The 18,670-nt window shown below is 43.8% G+C and overlaps 1 protein-coding gene across 7 annotated transcripts in view; it reads left to right on the plus strand.

Annotated features, from left to right (window-relative positions):
* Positions 1-18,670, plus strand: part of sh2b3 (SH2B adaptor protein 3) — a 176,791-nt gene that overhangs the window by 83,845 nt on the left and 74,276 nt on the right. The window contains exon 1 of one of the 7 annotated variants that reach the window (XM_063034266.1): positions 16,745-18,293. The exons of the other annotated variants lie outside the window; for them this stretch is intronic. Coding sequence (XP_062890336.1) covers positions 18,280-18,293 — 14 coding nt within the window. The 5' untranslated portion in view covers positions 16,745-18,279. Of the gene's footprint in view, positions 1-16,744; positions 18,294-18,670 lie in introns of those variants that run through there. 7 annotated transcript variants of the gene reach the window in all.

Below are 18,670 nucleotides of genomic sequence, written 5' to 3' on the forward strand. Positions count from 1 at the left end.
CCCCTTGAACAAAGTGTTCCAACACAATAAACAATTTGACCTTGAAACCACACAATAGGTTATGGTTAACTGAAGTTGTTCTTTCTTTTCTTAAAAAGGGCTTCTTGAGTATCAGTCACATATAAAATTAGAAAACCATTATTTCCCATAGGAAGATGGATATTAATTTCTTATCAACTCAAATCAATAATAAGGTTTTAACCAAATTGTTCCATGATTAGGAAATCCCATTGTTGTCCCAGTGTCGATCTGGCTGAACATTGAGACGAGGATTTGGAGAATACTAACACTGAACACTTTGCAAATTATTCTGGCTTATTTACAATGTTTCTCTGTACAAAAATAGTATAGTATCGTTCCACTCCTCCACAAAAGAAACACAAACATTAATTTCAAGTTAATTTTAAAGTTTTGAATTTGTTTATCTTCTGGTAAGAAGGCAGTGCAGTCTGACGTAGCTGCCTGTCTGGGTCCAACCAGAGGTGTGATTGTTCGTCCTTTTGTCTTTTTCACAATTGCAAGATGCTACTGGTTATCAAGGGCATCAAGTACTTCAAGTCTACCCCACTAGCGAGTTGCTGGATAGTGGTGGAGCTGAACTTGTTGCACTCCTTGTTGCAGCTTGCTCCATCCGCCCAGGGAAGAAGGAGTCAGCGGTGGTGTGCATGGGGTTGATTGTCTTAGGTGGCTTTTTTTGTGATCACAAGACCCTGGTAATGTAGAATACTGGGTATCCAATCCACTGGTGTATCGGTGAGACTGATGACAGGGAAGCTGTGTGGCCTCGGTTGTAGTGCAGACCAGCCTCATTCGTGCCTTGAGGGCCACCTGTTGCACCAAGGAAGGAAATCCCAGAGCCGGCTGTGGGGTTGATTCTGCACTGGGTGGGGGCTGCCCCCTCCCATCAGTGCTGCCCTCCAGTGTTTGCTCTGGGAGATGAGCTAGATTGCGTTCGACTGCAGCTGCACTGCGCAATATGAGGAACTGCTGTGGGCTATCTTTGCAGGGACATAACTCATTACAGCATCCGTGCACCAGCAATCTACAGGTTATGACACTCAAGAACTTGGGGCTACATTATTTTCTTAATATATTTTTGTAACAGTATGTTTTTCTGTTACCATAATTGTATGTGCTCTCCGGGCTGTGTGTGACTGTGGTTCTGTGTTTGCACCTTGGCTGTATTGATGTGTACAACTGAATGACAATTTTACCTTGTTTATTTAGAACATTAAATCCTTGCTAAGGTAATGCCCAGTAGTGTGCAGAACACCAAGAATGCAGTCATCTCCTTCCACTTTTCATTCCCTTTTTCCAAGTCTCCATCTGCAAAGCCCAGCTCTAGAGGCTGTGGTCTGTCAGCAGTGCTCGAGCCAGTGTGCAGATCTTCGTGGTGTTGCTGAGGGCTTGCCTGTTTCTTAGAAGTACAGCATGTGGCAGACCCTGGGTGGAAATCGGTCTGCAGTGCTGAGCTGACTCTAGAGCTTGCTCCAGAGAGTGTCATGTCCTAACATTTATGCAGGACTTGTGCTTAACTTTGGGGAACAGATCTCTCCATCATTATTTAAAATGCATCTATAAAATCAGTAGATAAAATGGATGTGCCCAGTCCCTATCCCAGGGTTTGTTCGTTATGTGCAATTTCATAATATGTGGGCAATCATGGTCTTTCTATGAGCATAATTGTTCCAGGCAAATTTTTCTACCCAAGTTTTGCATTGCTGCCTTCTGAGCCGTGTCTTTACAAGACGGGTGACCCCAGCCATTATCAATACTCTTCAGAGATTGTATGCCCGGCCTAGGTGGTCACGTAATCAGGACTTGTGATCTGCATCGGCTGCTTGTATGACCATCCACCACCTGTTTCCATGGCTTCACGGTTGTGGGGTGGGGTGCTAAGCAGGTGCTACACCTTGCCCAAGGGTAGCTGAGGGAAGGAGTGCATTACACCTCCTTTGACAAACACAGATCTCTGCCCCACTACTCATTTCCAAGGTGGAGGAGTCTAAAACTGGGGAGAGTAGACTCAAGACATTTTCATAGAATGGGTGGTGAGTATATGAACCAAGTTGTAGACATGGTTACAGCTGCAATTTTTTGTAAGACGTTTAGACAGGTACATGGGTAGAAAAGATTTAGAGAGAATTGGATCGAGCAAGGGCAATGGGATTATCTTGCGCAGACATTCTTGGTCGCATGGACAAGTAGGGCAGAAGGGTTTGTTTCTATGCTGTTTATTGCTGACTCCATGAAGGGGAGCATCAACGACTTGGTTAGTTGGGTGATTTGATCTTTACATATTAGTGTTGATGGGGGCCTACTAGTCTCCTGCTTCCAGTGTGCCTCAGTCCGCGGTACATTTGCAGGGGGAGGTGGGGGGTCCTGCTACTCAGTGACTGAACGAGTAGTGACCACGTTCTCCCAAAGTGCTTGGCACCAATTCTTCACCTCCAACCCTACTGAGGAACAATATTTGCTCTTGGGTGAGGATGACTTCAGGCTTGACCCTGAGATGAACTTTGGACCTTCCCCGTATGACAACACAAAGGTCTCCTATTTCTATCTCTGTAACATTGCCTAATTCGGCCTTGGTTTGTCCTAGACTTTTCCAATGTATACCTTCCTATCGTTCCTTGGTCTGCCCTCCAGGAAATGGTAAAGGGTTGCATTTTTTTACTTGGTGACAGTTGAGCCAGTTCTTCTAACAGGTCCTGAAGAAGGGTCTCTGCCTGAAACCAACTGTTTATTCTTTTCCATAGATGCTGCCTGACCTGCTGAGTTCCTCCAGCATTTTGTGTAAATGTGTGGGTGTGTGTGTGTGTTGCTCATTATGGGGATCTGTTTTGCCTCTTTCCAGCCTGAATATCACATCTCATCCCTGTCTGCCATCCACTTGCATTCTGGATTGTCATGGGTGCTGGCTGACAACGTTTCATTTTCTCTCTCACTAGAGAGAAGCAACAGGCAAGACAGAGTATGCAGGCAACTGTTGGAGGATTGTCTGCTTCTCATGGAGTTCTGATGAAACGTGCACTTTGGACGCATTGCATGTGTGCTTCTATGTACTGAACAAAGACGTGTGTGTCTATACATAGTACATTGTGCTGCAGATCAGCAGTGATGATTTCATTAACAGATGTGTGTTATATTAACCAGGCTCAAGTAACCATGAGTGACGTGACCTGTGACACTACTGTGGAACTCTGGAGCAGCAACCTTGTTTTAGCACAGACTATCGTGAATCAGGCTGTTGGCATGCTGAAACCTGTTTGCTCTCCATGGCCACTCTAAATTATGGCCATTGCTTCAGAACTACAGTAGATAAGATTTGTCCCAGGCCACTCGGTGTACGGTCTTGATACCATGTGGATACAGCTCTGCCTCCCGAGTGGCGAGCAGCTGCGTGAGAAGAGGAGAAAGGGATAGGACGGTCTAGATGGGCCCCTTTGTGGCCAGACTGCCCAACTCTGAGCCCAGGAAACACAACTCCCAGTTGTCTCATTATGTATCTTCCCCCCACTGCTTTTGCTCACCAGTGCTTCTAACCAAATTGATCGGTTAATAATTGCTATATACTTGGATTGTCTGCCTGGCGCCATCGTGGAAGGACAGAGTTACCAATGAGGAAGTGCTGCGAAAATCTGGAATAAGAAGCGAGCTGATATCATCCATCAGGAAATGGCCTCTGTAATTTCTGGGACGTGTACGGAGGATAAAGAAGCTCGAACACCTTGCAGTGACGGGAAAAACTGATGGAAGGAAAAGGTCGTGGTCAGCAGCGCATGATATTTATGAGTTGCATCACGGAATAGACAGGCAAAAGTTTTGAAGAGTTTATTAGAAGTTCTCACATTAAAGACAGGTGGAAGATCATGACTGCCCATGTCATACGACACGGCACATGATGATGATATTATTTAGAATTTGTCAGCTAATCACCCTGATGGATTTTATTTATTGCTGAACATTCCACCTGCCCTTGCCTCCTCCAGAGGCCCCCTTACAAAGTGCTGTGAGGCACCCTAATGTTGGAAGTATTAGGGTTATGCAGAAATGCATTCAGGCTTTATGGAACGGAATGTGTAAACCAGTATTAGGATTTAATAGAACAGCATTTCCAGGTTTCCCAGTGTAATGAAGCTGACGTTGGCTTCAGCATGCTGTTCTCGCCTGACGTGTTGCAAATTCCTTCCAGTTGTCGGCATGTAGTCCTGCGGGTCTGAATTTTTGCCACCACAGTTCTCACCCCAGCGCTCAGCACGTGGTTCTCTGCTAGGGAAGGGAGAGTTGGTACTGAATGAATTGTGTGATGCTGGACATCGATAGATGAGGGGGAGTGGAGGCTGGGGTCAGGATGGTGGAAAATGTAGAACATTACAGCACAGTACAGGTCTTCCAGTCCACGATGCTGTGCCAACGATTCAGGAACAGCTTCTTCCCCTCTGCCATCAGACTTCTGAATGGACATTGAACCCATGAACACTAAGTCACTACTTTTTACCCCTCTTTTTGACCTACTTACTTAACTTTACTTTTTAAATCTACATATTTTTATTTTATAGAAACACATATTTCTGTATATTGTACTTGTATTTTGCAGTATATCTTACTGTAATAAAATCAAGGCGAGAAGACAGCAACTAGTGGGGCACTGTCTACACCACCCCGAGCTACCTGCCAGCCGAGTCATCACAAGGGAGCTCAAGCACGGGAGGATGAACCCTGGGTGCCCTCCCAAGACTATGGTCAACATGCTGCTAGAGGACAGCGGCTCGGCTAATGTAGATGAACTGAACACACTGATGAGGGAGAGGGAGAAGTGGAGAGTCCGTCATTGTGCCCGATGCCAGCCAGCCCCCAGGCCAGAGTCCACGTAGTAGTAGTTACTGTAACTTAGTTTTATGTATTGCAATGTACCTCTGCCACATAACTACAAATTTCGCAATATATGCCAGTGATATTAGACCTGGTTCTGAACTCTGCTTGTGGGAGTGTTCCCAGGGGTGGGGAACACTGCCATCAGGGCTACAACTCGGTGGTCCTGGTGGAGATTGCTGAGAGATCTGTAAGAGCATGTATGCTATCAAGGAACGTTTCCACTCTGTGGAAGCCCTCAATGGGGGCAAGTGATTCTACCTGCTCCCTTATGATGAAGAAATGTCAGTCAAAGTTGCTGCTGAGTAATGGAGTAAAGGCAACCACACTTAACCAGCGATGAGTACCAGACCATGTAACGTGACCAAGATCAACAGCATTGGAGGCTCGAATGGCTGGGAAGCTGAGAGTGACTGTGACCCTGATTTTCATGAACAAAACATCCCAGGCAGCTGTAGGCTGGTGTCGGAGGACGTGGGAGACAAGAGATCTGACTGAGTGCAATCTGAGTGCAGGCCCTTTCAACTTTGTGAGCGAGAATTAATTGTTTCACTTGCCTTTTAGACCATCGAGTTCGAAAATCTCTGCGGTTAAATTTTGCTTTGTGCACACTTGGGATAGAGGAAGTTTTAAACTGAGGGGGGGAGTGAAAGGGGCAGAGATTTAACTTTTTAAAAAGTTGGAGTTGAATTTCCCAGCAGGCACGGAAACACCCCACAACGTGCACAAAATATCTGAACCGATTGAGACAATTTTCAGTGGCACATCTGGGTTGTTTTTCGTGTTGAGTGAGCAAAGTTGCAGTCCAAAGGAGAATCCATGTCCTTAGAGATTTGACTACCTCTTCCCCCGCCCCCAGTCCTTGTCAGTCAAGGCCTGTTGGTTATTGATGGTCAAATCACAGATCTCCTCCCAGCTCTGCACCAACACCTCCAAGAATGCCTGTGCAACATCTAAAAGGCCCAGCGAGTGACATTCCCCACAAAATCTCAGCTTTTCTGTGGTGGAACAATTGTTCCATTGTTATCCTACTGCCTTTCTGTTAACGGGCATGAGCTGGCTTTGTGTGGTACAGTCCGCTCGGCAAGTTGGCACCCGTGCCAAGTCAAGCAGCCGCCGAGCTGCATGGTTAGAGCACAGAGTAAGCACCCAAAGGAAGAGCCAGCGCGAGGCGACGGGTGCAGAGCAGTCTCGGGATTCGCTCGGCTTGCTCAGCCCGAGTGCACTGGGCAGATGCTGCCAAGTCCCCAAGACAACTCTTTAACTGCGACAGCCTTTCTTCAGAGGACGGCCAAGCACAGCGTGGACTTCCAGAAGAGGTCATTCAACGGCAGTAGTGACCTGAAATATTGGCAGGTTTCTGCCACGATAACTTCGCCATGGTAACGAGCTCAACAGCAGGGAAATCTTCAGGATGCGGTGAACTGTGCAGCCAAGCAGAGGGGGCGGGGGGAGATGGCAGCTTCCCTTTTGCATCCAGCAGAGTGCTTTGAGAAGAGACTGAAGGATTTGGGGTGTCTGTCAATAACCGGTCCTGGTGCTCACAATCGCCAGTGATGGGTCGCATTCACTGTGCTGGGTGCAGTTTCCTACCCTCCAAACTGTTTGCCCTGGCCCTCGGGGGCTGCCTCTCCACACGGAGCTAACTAGGGGTGATTCAGTGAGGGCAGACGCCAGCGGAGGGCGAGAAATTATGCCGGGTTCTTGATTTAGCTGTGTGAGGGATTCCCTTGGAGCAAGTGTTCCCAACCCTTTTTATACCATGGACCCCTACCATCAACCGATGGGTCTGTGGGCCTCAGGTTGGGAACCCCTGCTTTAGAGTGCCAAACACTATACTACAAAATCATGATTTGTTATATTGCACGCTTGGGGTGTTCATTGATGGTATAGGTGTATATTCCTTGTTTTTGGTGAGCAGTCAGGATTTTTGCCAGCAGATCTGCTGTTCCTAGCTCCAGTGATCCTTTACTTCCCGTATGGAGTTTGCTTTGCCTTTCCTTTCCTGCGACCATGTAAATTTCCCCAGTTTCTGCCCGCATGTTGCTGGATGGTAAGTTATCTGGCCACTACATTTCTCCAGGTGGGTAGATGAATGGGAGGATCTGACAGCAGGGAGATTAAAATGGCATTAGTATAAAATTAGTATGCGTGCTTTTTGTTTTGGTTTTTACAGTTGGATTGGCTGTTTCTGCGGCTGGAGGACTCTGAAAACTGAGTTCTCTACTCGGAATTGGTTAATGTATAAAGGGACCTGGTTTTCTCCCTGCAGTTCCTCCTCATGACTTGTGAACACAATTTTTAATGTTATGTTTTATAATGTATGAACTTATATTTTAGTATACTTAAGTCTATTAATCCAGGAAGGCTTATTCAAAGTTTAAACAGATTTTTTTTCCATGAGTTTAGTTTAACAATTCTTGGATTTTGCTCCTTTTTTCCCCCTTTCATCCATTCAAGTTCATGGCAGGATGTAAACTTTAGCTGTCGCTTTTTAACAGGAGAAGGTGTTGTTGATGCAGATTAAACTTCTCATCCTGCTGCCAAAAACGCTGTCACTGTTGATTCTGTGGGCAAGTTCAGGTAACCTTTGTGGCTTGATTCTGCTGCTAGGCGTCCTTATTCCCGGCTTCCTCCTTTTCTAATGTACCTTTTATAGTAAATTGAAAGTCTGAAAGAGAAAGCTTCATCCTTTTAAGAAAAAAACGCCATGATGTACTCAGAACATCACAAGAAAATATTTTGTTTCCCATTTAGTAATTTCAATCTCTCGGGTAATTGGATTCTAGTACAATAACTTAGGGGAAAATTGCAAGACAGCAATATGTTCTTACACTCCCCAAATGTGTGTGTGTGTGTGTGTTTTTTTGACCCTGTATGTGGGTTCACAGCAATGCCTGAATGATGGTGGAAAAATTGAAGCTCAACATTCTCTGAAATTGCCTAACCTTAATTGCATGATAAATCAAAGGAATGTAATCAAATTACCACAAATAAATCAAATTAATGAAATACTACTGCCACTTTGGGTATCAGTTGAAGAGACAATCATACATCATTCTGACCAATACAGATATCTCCTTACTGCAATGACTGAGTTTTAAGAAAAGTAAATTTGATTTGTTTGAAGCAACTTCCCATATGGCATTTTCTCCTGGAAAGCTAAAATGTTTTAAAAGATATTTGAAGAGGAGGAAGATACATTTTTAAAGATTGTAGAATTGAGGGTCACGTGGAACTGAAAGCGTTGCAGCCTGGAACGCAAAGTCACATTGAATAGGGAGGCAGGTTTTTTTGGGGCCAAGTGGCCAACTCCTGCTCATGTTTTCTTATGTCCTTGTTTTGTGGTTGTCTCCCTTCCCTCATCCAGCATCGTACTTCAGGAGTGGATTGGAGGTCAGAGAATTAGCAAGTTTTTAGTCCTTAATACTGAGCTCCAATCATCCTTATACATTATTTTAAAATCCATGTTATACCTATGCTGAATAACTTGGAAACCCTGAATTTGGGAGTTGGGGTTGATCTGCTGCTTGGGGGAGGGGTGTTTTGTGGATGTCCGTGAAGAGTAAGAATTTCAGGTTGTATACTGTATACATCCTCTGATATTAAAACGAACCTTTGAATAGTGTAAATTTGCCTTGTTTAGAGAGCTAGTGAAAATAGTTGAGAAGCTGGAAACTGCTTGACTCATAAATATTTATGGATCACTGTCGAGGCGTTCTTGTTTTGTAATAATATAAAATGTATCTAGCAGGTCCTTGTGGTTTACCAAAAACAAAACCACCAAGTATTGGTGAGAACATAATTCAGGGTTAAAGGATGAATGAGTTGGTTCTAATCATATTTTTATGTAAGGCAGCAATTCTATTCTGGGACTGTTTTGGTTCTAGCAAAGGTTTACTGAGTCTTTAAGCTTTTTCCATTTAGTAACATGGCCACTATATTCTTCAGGGATATCATGCAATGGGATTCTTCTGCAAAGAATTTGAATGAGGGAGGTATAACCTTAAAGTGAGTCCATTGTGTCTAGAGGGTAGCAATAGTTATTATAGAACCTTGATATCTCAAAGGATGTGTACTGTAATTTCAGCTTCCAATATTTAGTGAGGAAGAGAGACTCGAAGCTGTTTGAAGGTAGAATACCAGAAGGTGGAGCAAATAGGTGAGCAAACTCAGCTAGAGGACCAAGAGAAGTCATTGGCAGCAACTTCTCCAGAAGTGGGACCTCAGTGTGTGAAACCCTAGGCAGGAGCACTAACCAATAGAGCCCTGTGAGGTCGTGTCAAGTCATAGCAGAGGGTGAATTCATCGAGGTTAGTTTAAAACAGGGGTTCCCGACCCGCAGTCCACAGCCCCCTTGGTTAATGGTAGGGGTCAATAGCATAAAAAAAACGGGTTGGGAACTCCTGTGTTTAAAATTTGAGGAATTTATGTGCGGAACTAGGCATGTCATGGCAAACTAGTCTTAGAGTAACGGAGTGCAAACGGGAAACGATTGCTGGACTTGGGACATTTGGAATCTAAAATGGAGAGAGGATCAGTACTCATTGAACAGGCTTAAAAAGAACAAATCAAAGGCAGTTCAGACCAGCAATTACTTTTGTCATTGAGGCCAAAGTCTGGCCATTACAGAGCTTGTTTTGAATTGTCAGGTAAGGCCTCTTTACTATTTCTCCCCACCACCTTCAGTGATTGTCAGAAACTCCTCCTTGGGGGAGAAACACATCACTATCTTTCAATCCTTTTGAGAGATCATCAACAAGCCAGCTGGGACGAAAGCCTTCATGATAAGGCAGACCAAATCCCACCCATAAGAAACGCTATCCCTTATTTTTGTTGGAACACAAAGTTGACACTTCCATTGTGCTTATGGTATGGATTGGGGGCATGTCCACTTAACCATAGAGATTTGTACAAAAATGTTCCTTGTGGCACAGAGCTTTTCCCAGCTTGGTCTGGGACCAAGGTGAATTTGCTGATGCCAACATTGCCTTGTATAAGGCACACCTCCTTCTAACATTGTGTCATCAGTGCAAACGTTGCGGCAAACTTTTGGGATTCCCTGTTGTACTCTTGAATACAAGAACCAAATACAGTTTAAAATAGCCCTGTGCTATTGACCTTGGCAACGTGAATATCCAAGTTCGAGGCACGGCTGGAAATGGGAGGAAAGTCCAATCTGCGAACCTGTGGATTCAAGTGTTGACCTGCATTGGTTATGTTTGAAACACGGGCTTGTTCTTGGAGAGCTTTTCTTAGTATTTTATTTTGGAAGTATTGTAACACTGGCATTATGTCAGGTATTCTTTTAACACTGTGCATGAATGTTGGGGATTAACTTCAGTGAGATTTAAGTTTGAAGGAGTGTCTAGTTTAAACATGTGGATGTGAGACTCTTGACTGGTTTTCCAAGCATACAATTTAGGACATCTTTCAGGAGTGGTGGAATTAAGAAGTCGGCTGTTCTCATTTGAATTCGAAAGTTCACACTAAATTTATTAGCAAAGTATATATATGTCACTGTATACTACCCCGAGATTCATTTTCTTGCAGGCATTCACAGTAGAGCAAAGAAACACAATAGAATCAGTGAAAAACTACACACAAAGACTGACAAAGGACCAATGTGCAAAAGGGGCAATCCATGCAAACAAAAAGAGAAACTAATAATAAACAAATAATATTGAGAACATAGAATACTGTAGTACAGCACAGAAACAGGCCCTTCAGTTCACAATGTTGTGCCAACCGAGTAAGCTAGTAACCAAATGTCTAACTAATCTCCTCTGCCCACATAATGCCCATATCCTTCCATTTTCCTCCCTCTTCATGTGCCTGTCTAAACATCTCTTAAAAGTCTAATGTTTCTGCCTCTACCACCACCCCAGGTAGCACAATCCGGGCACCCACCCACTCTGTTCATGTATTAGAAAAAATTTGCCCCTCACAACTCCTTTTGAAATTACCCCATCTAACCTTAAATGTGTGCCCTCTGGTATTGTGCCTTTCTACCCTTACTCCCTGTCTACTCTTTCTATGCCTCCTCATAACCTTATTAACTATCAGACTGTAGTGCTCCAGAGAAAACAGCCCAAGTTTGTCCAAACTCTTGTTATGGCACATGCCCTCTGATCCAGGTCGAGTCCTGGTAACCCTCTTCTGCACTCTCCCTAAAGCCTCAATATCCTTCCTATGGGGTAACCAGAGCGGTATGCAATACTCTAGATGCAGCCTAACTAGAACTTAATAGGATTTCAACACAACTTCCTGACTTTTGAACTCGATGCCTCAGATAATAAAAGCAAGCATGCCATATGTCTTAATCACCTGTGTAGCCACTTGCAGAGAGCTATGAACTTAGAACCCAAGATCACTCTGCTCATTTAAGGCGGAGGTTGATGGGTTGTTGATTAATCAGGGTGTCAAAGTTTATGGGGAGAAGGCAGGAGAATGGGTTGATGGGGACAATAAATCAGCCATAATGGAATGGTGGAGCAGACTTGGTAGGCCGACTGGGCTAATTCTGCACTTACGTCTTATGGTTTTAACAAGTATATAAAGCATCACTGCTGTTACCATCGGGCAGGAGGTACAGAAGCCCATGTTCAGGAACAGTTATTACTCTGCAAACAGCAGTCACCTCAGCCAGCATGAATAACTTCACTCACCTCCACGCTGAACTGATCCCCAACCTGTAGGCTCACTTTGAAGGGTCTACAACTCATGTTCTCAATATTATTTATTTACTTTTTATTATTTGTCTCCTTTTGCACATTGATTGTCAGCCTTTATTATTTATAGTCTTTCATAATTCTATTGTATTACTTATCCTGAAAATGAAACTCAAGGTAGTTTACGGTCACACATACATACTTTGATAAGTTACTTTGAACTTTGTTCTGCAGTGTATTGGGAGAGGAGGAGGGATAGCTTCTCCAGAAGGCTGATGACTTTTTACATTTACCAGCCGTAATTACAGCAATGACCTTTCCCCAGTTTATCTTCATTGCGGGCAGTCAGAAAGTTCAAATTTATCGGCCTATTTACTACCACATTTGCCCAGTGTAGCCACGTTACTGTCCCCTCAAGCAGAGTTCTGTGACAGAGTTCGGAACAACTTGAGCGCAGGCATAAGTTTGGATTTGTTTTGGAAATGGAGCATGAAGTTGCTACTTGAATGTTGTATTTTCACTTCTGGGCTCTTTGTATTATACCTTCTCTGAGAGAACAATAGTCACCGTTTAAGTATTCACAGGGACCTTGTATGGAATGCCTTCAAAGCCAATGCACTAGGATTACCTTGCAAGATCCAAGACTGCAATGTAAAAGTGAACGTGGCGCAGCAAAAATTATCCAAGTCTTTTTGGATAGACTGCACTCTTGATGGCAGATGTAAAGTGCAGACTTTGCAAACTTCTATTTCGTTGTCAGATTTACTTTTAATAGCCGACATTCATCTTGAATCAAAAGCGGTTATTTTTTTTTTTGCTTTGTGCCTGTTCTTAAAAAGAAAGCTCGCTCCACTTTGCAAATGATTCATCAATAAAGGATGTTGATGTCTCATGAAACGAGTTTCATCTTCTGCCTTGCTGCGGACAAGCAACAGTGAAAGAGGAATTATAATGTCTTTATTATGAGCAACATTGGAAATTTTGCATCAGATTTTCAGCATGTGATTCATTGAATAGTTCTGAAACTGCCACCTCTGTTATATTGCAGTAGTCAAAGTGAAACTGCATTTGGATATGAAATCTTACAAAGTATTGAGTTTCCTTTATGTGGTCTCACCTATCTTACTACTTTACACTTTTAACTGCGGCATTTTAATGGATATACCATTGCTGAGATTGATGCAGTTGACAAAATCAACGTCTGTGGTTTTATTATATGGATTGTAAAATGTGAATGTGATTGCTCATACTGTAAACCAAAGCAGGAAGATTTCTCATCTTTGCTGGATAGGAAACTAATATTAAATCCGAAGAACTTTCGGTCAGATTTATTATACCTACTGCCTGTTATGCTGCTGGTGTTTGGGGCAGCAATGAAGGTCCTCCATCTGGCGGTGTGGAGGGTTTCCTTCATTGTGTCAATAGCTCAGTTTTCACCACTGTTAGTCTTGCAAGTCCCGGGTGGAGACTCAGGAATACCGTCAATGCCCAGATGTTGAAGGATTCCTCATTGCTGTTTCTGTAACAGTCAGGGTTGCTAGTTCTGAGCTGAGCCCCGCCGAACCTGGAGGGACCGTTCTCAGTCTGGCCTCTACCCTTTGACCCTTTGGCATGGATGACCCTAACAAAAGCCAGAGCATAAGGCCCTGACTCCAGCCAGCGTAGCCCTCCGAGTCATTGAGGCACGCAAGACTCCAACTGCGATAAGGCTGTGGTCCTCCTGGAGGAAGTTTTAGCATAAACCCAGGACGAATTCAGTGAATTCTGAGTGGTATGTTATTGTGCGCCTTCCATTCCTTTCCTGGAAAATGCACAAGTTCAAGGACAAAATCTTGGGTCCTTTCCCAGATATTGCTTTAAAATACGTTTTGCATGGTGCCTTCAGCTGAGCCAATCTCACAGCATTTTGAATAAAGTCGTGTGAACGATTTGATAGTTGGATACCGGAAGTTGAATAGTTAGGAGGTCTTTAGGATTGGAGGAAAATTAATCATGAAGCCGTGGGAGCGGGTGGTGGATAGTCATATGAGCAGCTGGTGAACATCACAAGCCTTGGTTATGCGGCCACTGACACCCGGCAGACAATCTGTGAAGAGTATTGATAATGGCAGGGATGAACCGTATAGTAAAGACACTGCCCAGGAGAAGGCAGTGGCAAACCACTTCTGTAGAAAGGTTTGCCAAGAACAATCATGATCATGGAAATGATTGCCCACGTCACACGACACGACTCCTGATGAACAAACGAGTGAGAGAAAATGTGTTACAGGAGGAGAGGAAATGAGAGATCTGCATTAATACTGGTGCCATGAGAGCTGGCAAAGACTTGCTTGTCATCTTCCCATGTTGTAAAGAAATACAATTTGGTGAAAAGGGCTGGAAGTTGGAGAACATTGTGATTGAAATGGCTTCAAAATTTACTTTTGGTTTAAAAAAAATATGGTTTGCGATATGTAGAATCAGAATTGGGTTCATTATCGCTGTGTCATGAAATTTGTTATTTTACGGCAGCAGTACAGTGCAATTAAAAAATCACTATAAATTACAACAAGAAATATAAAAATGTAATGCCAAAAGAGGGGTGGTGTTCAGGTCTGTTCAGAAATCTGATGGTGGGAGGAAAAGAGGCTGTTCATACAACGTTGAGTGTGTGTCTTCAGGGTCCTATGTGATGGTAGCAGTGAGAAAACGGCACGTCCTGGCCGGTGAGGATCCTTAATGTTGAATTGCCTGTTGAAGATGTGCTCAGCAGGGAGGCTCATCCCCATGATGGAGCTGCCTGAGTTTACAACCCTCTGCAGCCTCTTCTGATCCCGTTCATCGGTGCCTCCGTGCCAAGGCGGTGACGCCGTCAGTCAGCGTGCATCCGTAGAAAGTTCCTGCATCCTGCCGTCTCTGACGGCGTGCTGAATCTCTTCAAACTCCTAATGAAATCCAGCTGCTGGTGTGCCTTCCATGGAGTTGACTCAGGTTAGATCCTCAGAGTCGTCAACGCCGAGGGACTTGAAGCTGCTCGCCCTTTCCACCGCCGACCTCTGGGCGAGGACTGGAGCGTGTTCTGATTGCCCCTTCCTGCGGTCCTCAATCAGTTCCTTGGTCTTGCTAATGCTGAGTGTAAGGCGGTTGTTGTTGTGGCGTCAATCAACCAGCCAATTAGTGAGTTAATAAACAAGGAAGGAGGTTTTCCTTTATTACTATTTGTATTTTACCCAGCAACAAGTGTTACCAAGCCTAATGACAGGAGAGATTCTATGACTTTTTTTTCCCCTCTACCAACAACCCAGACTGTAAGATGGGGCGTTTTGGCATTGAGTTTTGAATTTGATTCAAGTTTCGTTTTCATAAAGACGCTGAAGGGTGGTTACCTTTGTTCTCCAGTTGGCAAGCCTGCCTTCGAAATTGGCAAATAAAAACATTTTTAAATTTTGCTACTATGAATCTGTATCTTTGGACTGTAGGTAGAAAAACGAAACTGACCATTTTGGTAAGGGATTGGTGGCCATTTGTAAATGATCAAAATGTACATTTGTATCAAGTTTGTTGTCAATTCAGCATTACACATGAATACCGTCAAACGAGACAAGGTTCCTCCGGACCAATGTGCACCTTACAGTACATATTACTTTATGATATATATGTGAGTTATAGTACCACAATTAATTCAAAAATTAAGGTGTGTATGTGATACAAATTAAAAAGTAAACAGTACAATGTTACTGGCGCTTCATGCAGGGTGAGGCCTGGGTGTGGCAGGGAGTTCAGTCGTCTTACGGCCTGGGGGAAGAAGCTCTTTCCCATCCTAACAGTTCCTGTCTTGATGCTACGGTGCCTCTTGCCTGATGATAAGGGTTCAAAGAAATTATTGGATGGATGGGAGGGATCACCAAGGGCCCTGCATATGCAGCTGCCTCTAATGGGTGGAAGAGAGACACCGACCATCCTGTCTGGAATTCTTGCAATCCTTTGTTGGGACTTGCGGTCAGATGCAATTCCCATGCCAGACAGTCAGGCAGCTGGTCGGGACACACTTGATGGTTAAAAAAAAACGGGGAGTGGGGAGGGTAGGAGCCCCACTTGCCTCAACTCCTCAGGAGGTGGAGACGCTGCTGTGCTTTCGTGACCAAAGAGGAGATGTTAGAGGACCAGGTGAAATTACATTGGGCTCTGCAGGTATTTTTTTGCTGTTTTGGAAATCCTTAATTGGTAACAGGCAAAGGTTTGATGGGAGGCTGGTTATGCACAGTAGCTGTGTTGTTCCGGAAAATGTTGTCACCAGCATAGTACAGCAGTTGTTCATTCTGAGTAGGGGTTACACTAATTGTTCCACAGGCTGGGCTTAACAGTTCCAGATTTTGTCTGAAAATATTTTTCAACATGAATTTCAGGAAGGGAGTATTCTATATATGAGAAAGTGTGGTATAATGAGAGCATTTTTCTTTGTAGAGTTTCTCTCATTTGTATTCGTGTGTATGCCCATGGTTTCTAAAATTTACATTTTTCTAAAATTTATATTTAATGTTGGTTTAAAAAGAATCTAACAACTCACAAACAAGAGAAAATCTGCAGTTGCTGGAAATCCAAGCAACACACACACAAAATGCTGGAGGAACTCAGCAGGCCAGGCAGCATCTATGGAAAAGAGTAAACAGTCAGCGTTTCAGGCCAAGACCCTTCAGAAGGACTCGTTCCTCATTCCTGAAAGCTCAGTTCTTTTTCTCATTCGCAGTTATAACCATGCATCTAAATGAAATGACTTCCTATTCACTGTGAAGTATGATGCAGATAGTAAAATAGTTAATTCACTGTTTAGTTATATATCTGTGTGTAATATTTCTTGAAGTTCCATTGCAAAGATAATATTTTCCCCGCAACAATCCTGTTAAATTTTGTAATTTGAGTCTATCAGCTGAGACTCAGCAAGGATCCCAGTTTTTAAGGTGATGAGATTCGCATCACAGAGACGTTTATTGAGCAAACACTGACACTGAACTCTAATGAGCTGTTAAAGGGCAGATGACCCAAAGACCTGTCAGAGAACGCATTCTATAGATTAAGGATTTGGTAGTTAAAGGCATCATCACCTGTGGTGGAGTTTTTAAATCTGGAGATTGACAGCCAGATTTAGAATGCAAATATATTAAGAAAAGTAGTGTTATTTGTGTTGGGAGTGGGGCAGGCAGGAGCAGAAATGGAGTGATTTTAGAAATGCAATTTTTTTTCTTGAATTGCGGTATTGCTTAAGAAACAGCTACTGTAACCGATACAGGAATGTATGTGTTACGTGTCTCATACCTGTGCCTAAACCTAATTCTGTATTGGCCTGATGACTAAAGTCAGTGGATAGCAATCTGAATTTTAAAAATTATGACTTATTCCCACTGTTGAACTTATTTTCCGCCCCAAAAAATCTGAGCCCTCCGTTGGTCAGGATCAATCATGAATGTTGCGTCCTAGCTGTTTAGATACGCAAGCCAGGTCAGTATGATATGGAGAGCAAGCTGTTGCCCATGTAGCAAGCTCCCCCTCTCCATGCATCTGGTGAACCCAAAGGAATGGCAGGGACCGATACAGTTTGGTACCAGCAGCGTAGCAGAAGTTGCCAGTCAGCATTGAACTGAACATAGGACTGCCTAATGGACTCCAGTTCCAGATCTTCCCCTCTTGGTTTACTCAGGAAGCCTTCCTCAGAAGTGGGTATAGTCGCAAGGCATCAGAAGTTTGAGATCAAAGTTCTCCTTCTAGATGAGCTGCTAACCGCAGCTGATGAGCCCCATCTGCCCGAAGCGACTGGTTTTAAGGCGCCATTTCTCCTGTCAGTAGAACTGGTTCAGAGCTCAGTAGCTAAGCCACACATGAAGACCAGGAGCTGGACTTGGTTGTCAGAGGCTATTGGAGGCATACCCCATTGGGAGCACTTATTAGATAGTGGAAACCTGTGCCTATTACCACCCCAGCTATAACAACCTTAAGGAACCCAAAAATATACTATATTTGAAAATGAACTGTAGTGGAATATTGCACCATGTAATGTTTCACTAGTGTTAGGTTTGAGAAGTTATTCTTTGGCCAGTCTCCACATGGTCCAGTGACAAGACAACCCTGCACAATGGCCTTTCCCAACATAACCTATGAGATGGTTGTACCAAGTTTCATTTCACGCCGCAGCACGTGGTTTTGCATTGTTCGGAGTGTGCCTTGATGCAACAATTATTTACAGTCAAACCCCACCCCCCCTTGCACTGGAACACGAACGGTATCCAGGTCAGATCCTGTTCTGTGCAGCTGCCCAGGCTAAATCTTCACAAAGACCAGTGCATCCCTGTCCAAACATTCTTGGCAAGCGCACACTCCCCTGCTTTCAGGCTTCTTGAGACCAAAGGAAGAGCAGGCTTCCCCAACACAGTCCGGTGGATCGTAAATATAAGTCATGGTGTCTCAAGTTTTTCATCAGTAAACTTGATTTCAACTCCTATTCTTTAAAATAAAGAGAACTGGGCAGGCAATTACAGGATGGCTTTGGTTTTACTGGCCAGATATGATCCCTGTTGCTATTCTGAGTAAGTTACTGTTAACAGGCATAATTGGAGGGGAGAGTATGGAAAAAAAAACTTCTGGAGACTGTCTTACAAAGCCAAAGAACTCCGTATATCTGACATCTGAACACGAAAGGCTGTGGGGGAGAGAAATGGTGAAGTGCTCGGATAAAGCATCAATTCTACTTTCCCTGCTATAGATGCTGCCCGACTGGTAACTATTTTCTGCTTTCATTTTTCTCTTCTTCTTTGGTTGATCTTGGGAGGGGAGGGGCAAATGCAGATGCAGAAGTATTTCTCATTTGGGTGTAATTTGAGTTGTGGGGGGGGGCACGGAATAGTTGATTTGTGGAAAAGTTTTAAAGTTCAAAACTTTTTCCACTGTGTATCTGGACCTGTGAATTGGCAGTGTGTGATGTGGTGTTATTAGAAAGTTGGACGTTGTTAGCAGCAGTGCTGGTAAAATAGACTACTGAATTGAGAAGCTGAAATTGTCTGATCTAATAGAATATTGTGCTGCAACAACCATCACTTTGGGTGGGGGGGTGGGTGGTCTGTTGAGACTGAAGGTGACTCTCTCCACTCTGGTTT

Source organism: Mobula hypostoma, chromosome 27 (genome assembly GCF_963921235.1).
Source record: "Mobula hypostoma chromosome 27, sMobHyp1.1, whole genome shotgun sequence".
NCBI lineage: Eukaryota > Metazoa > Chordata > Chondrichthyes > Myliobatiformes > Myliobatidae > Mobula > Mobula hypostoma.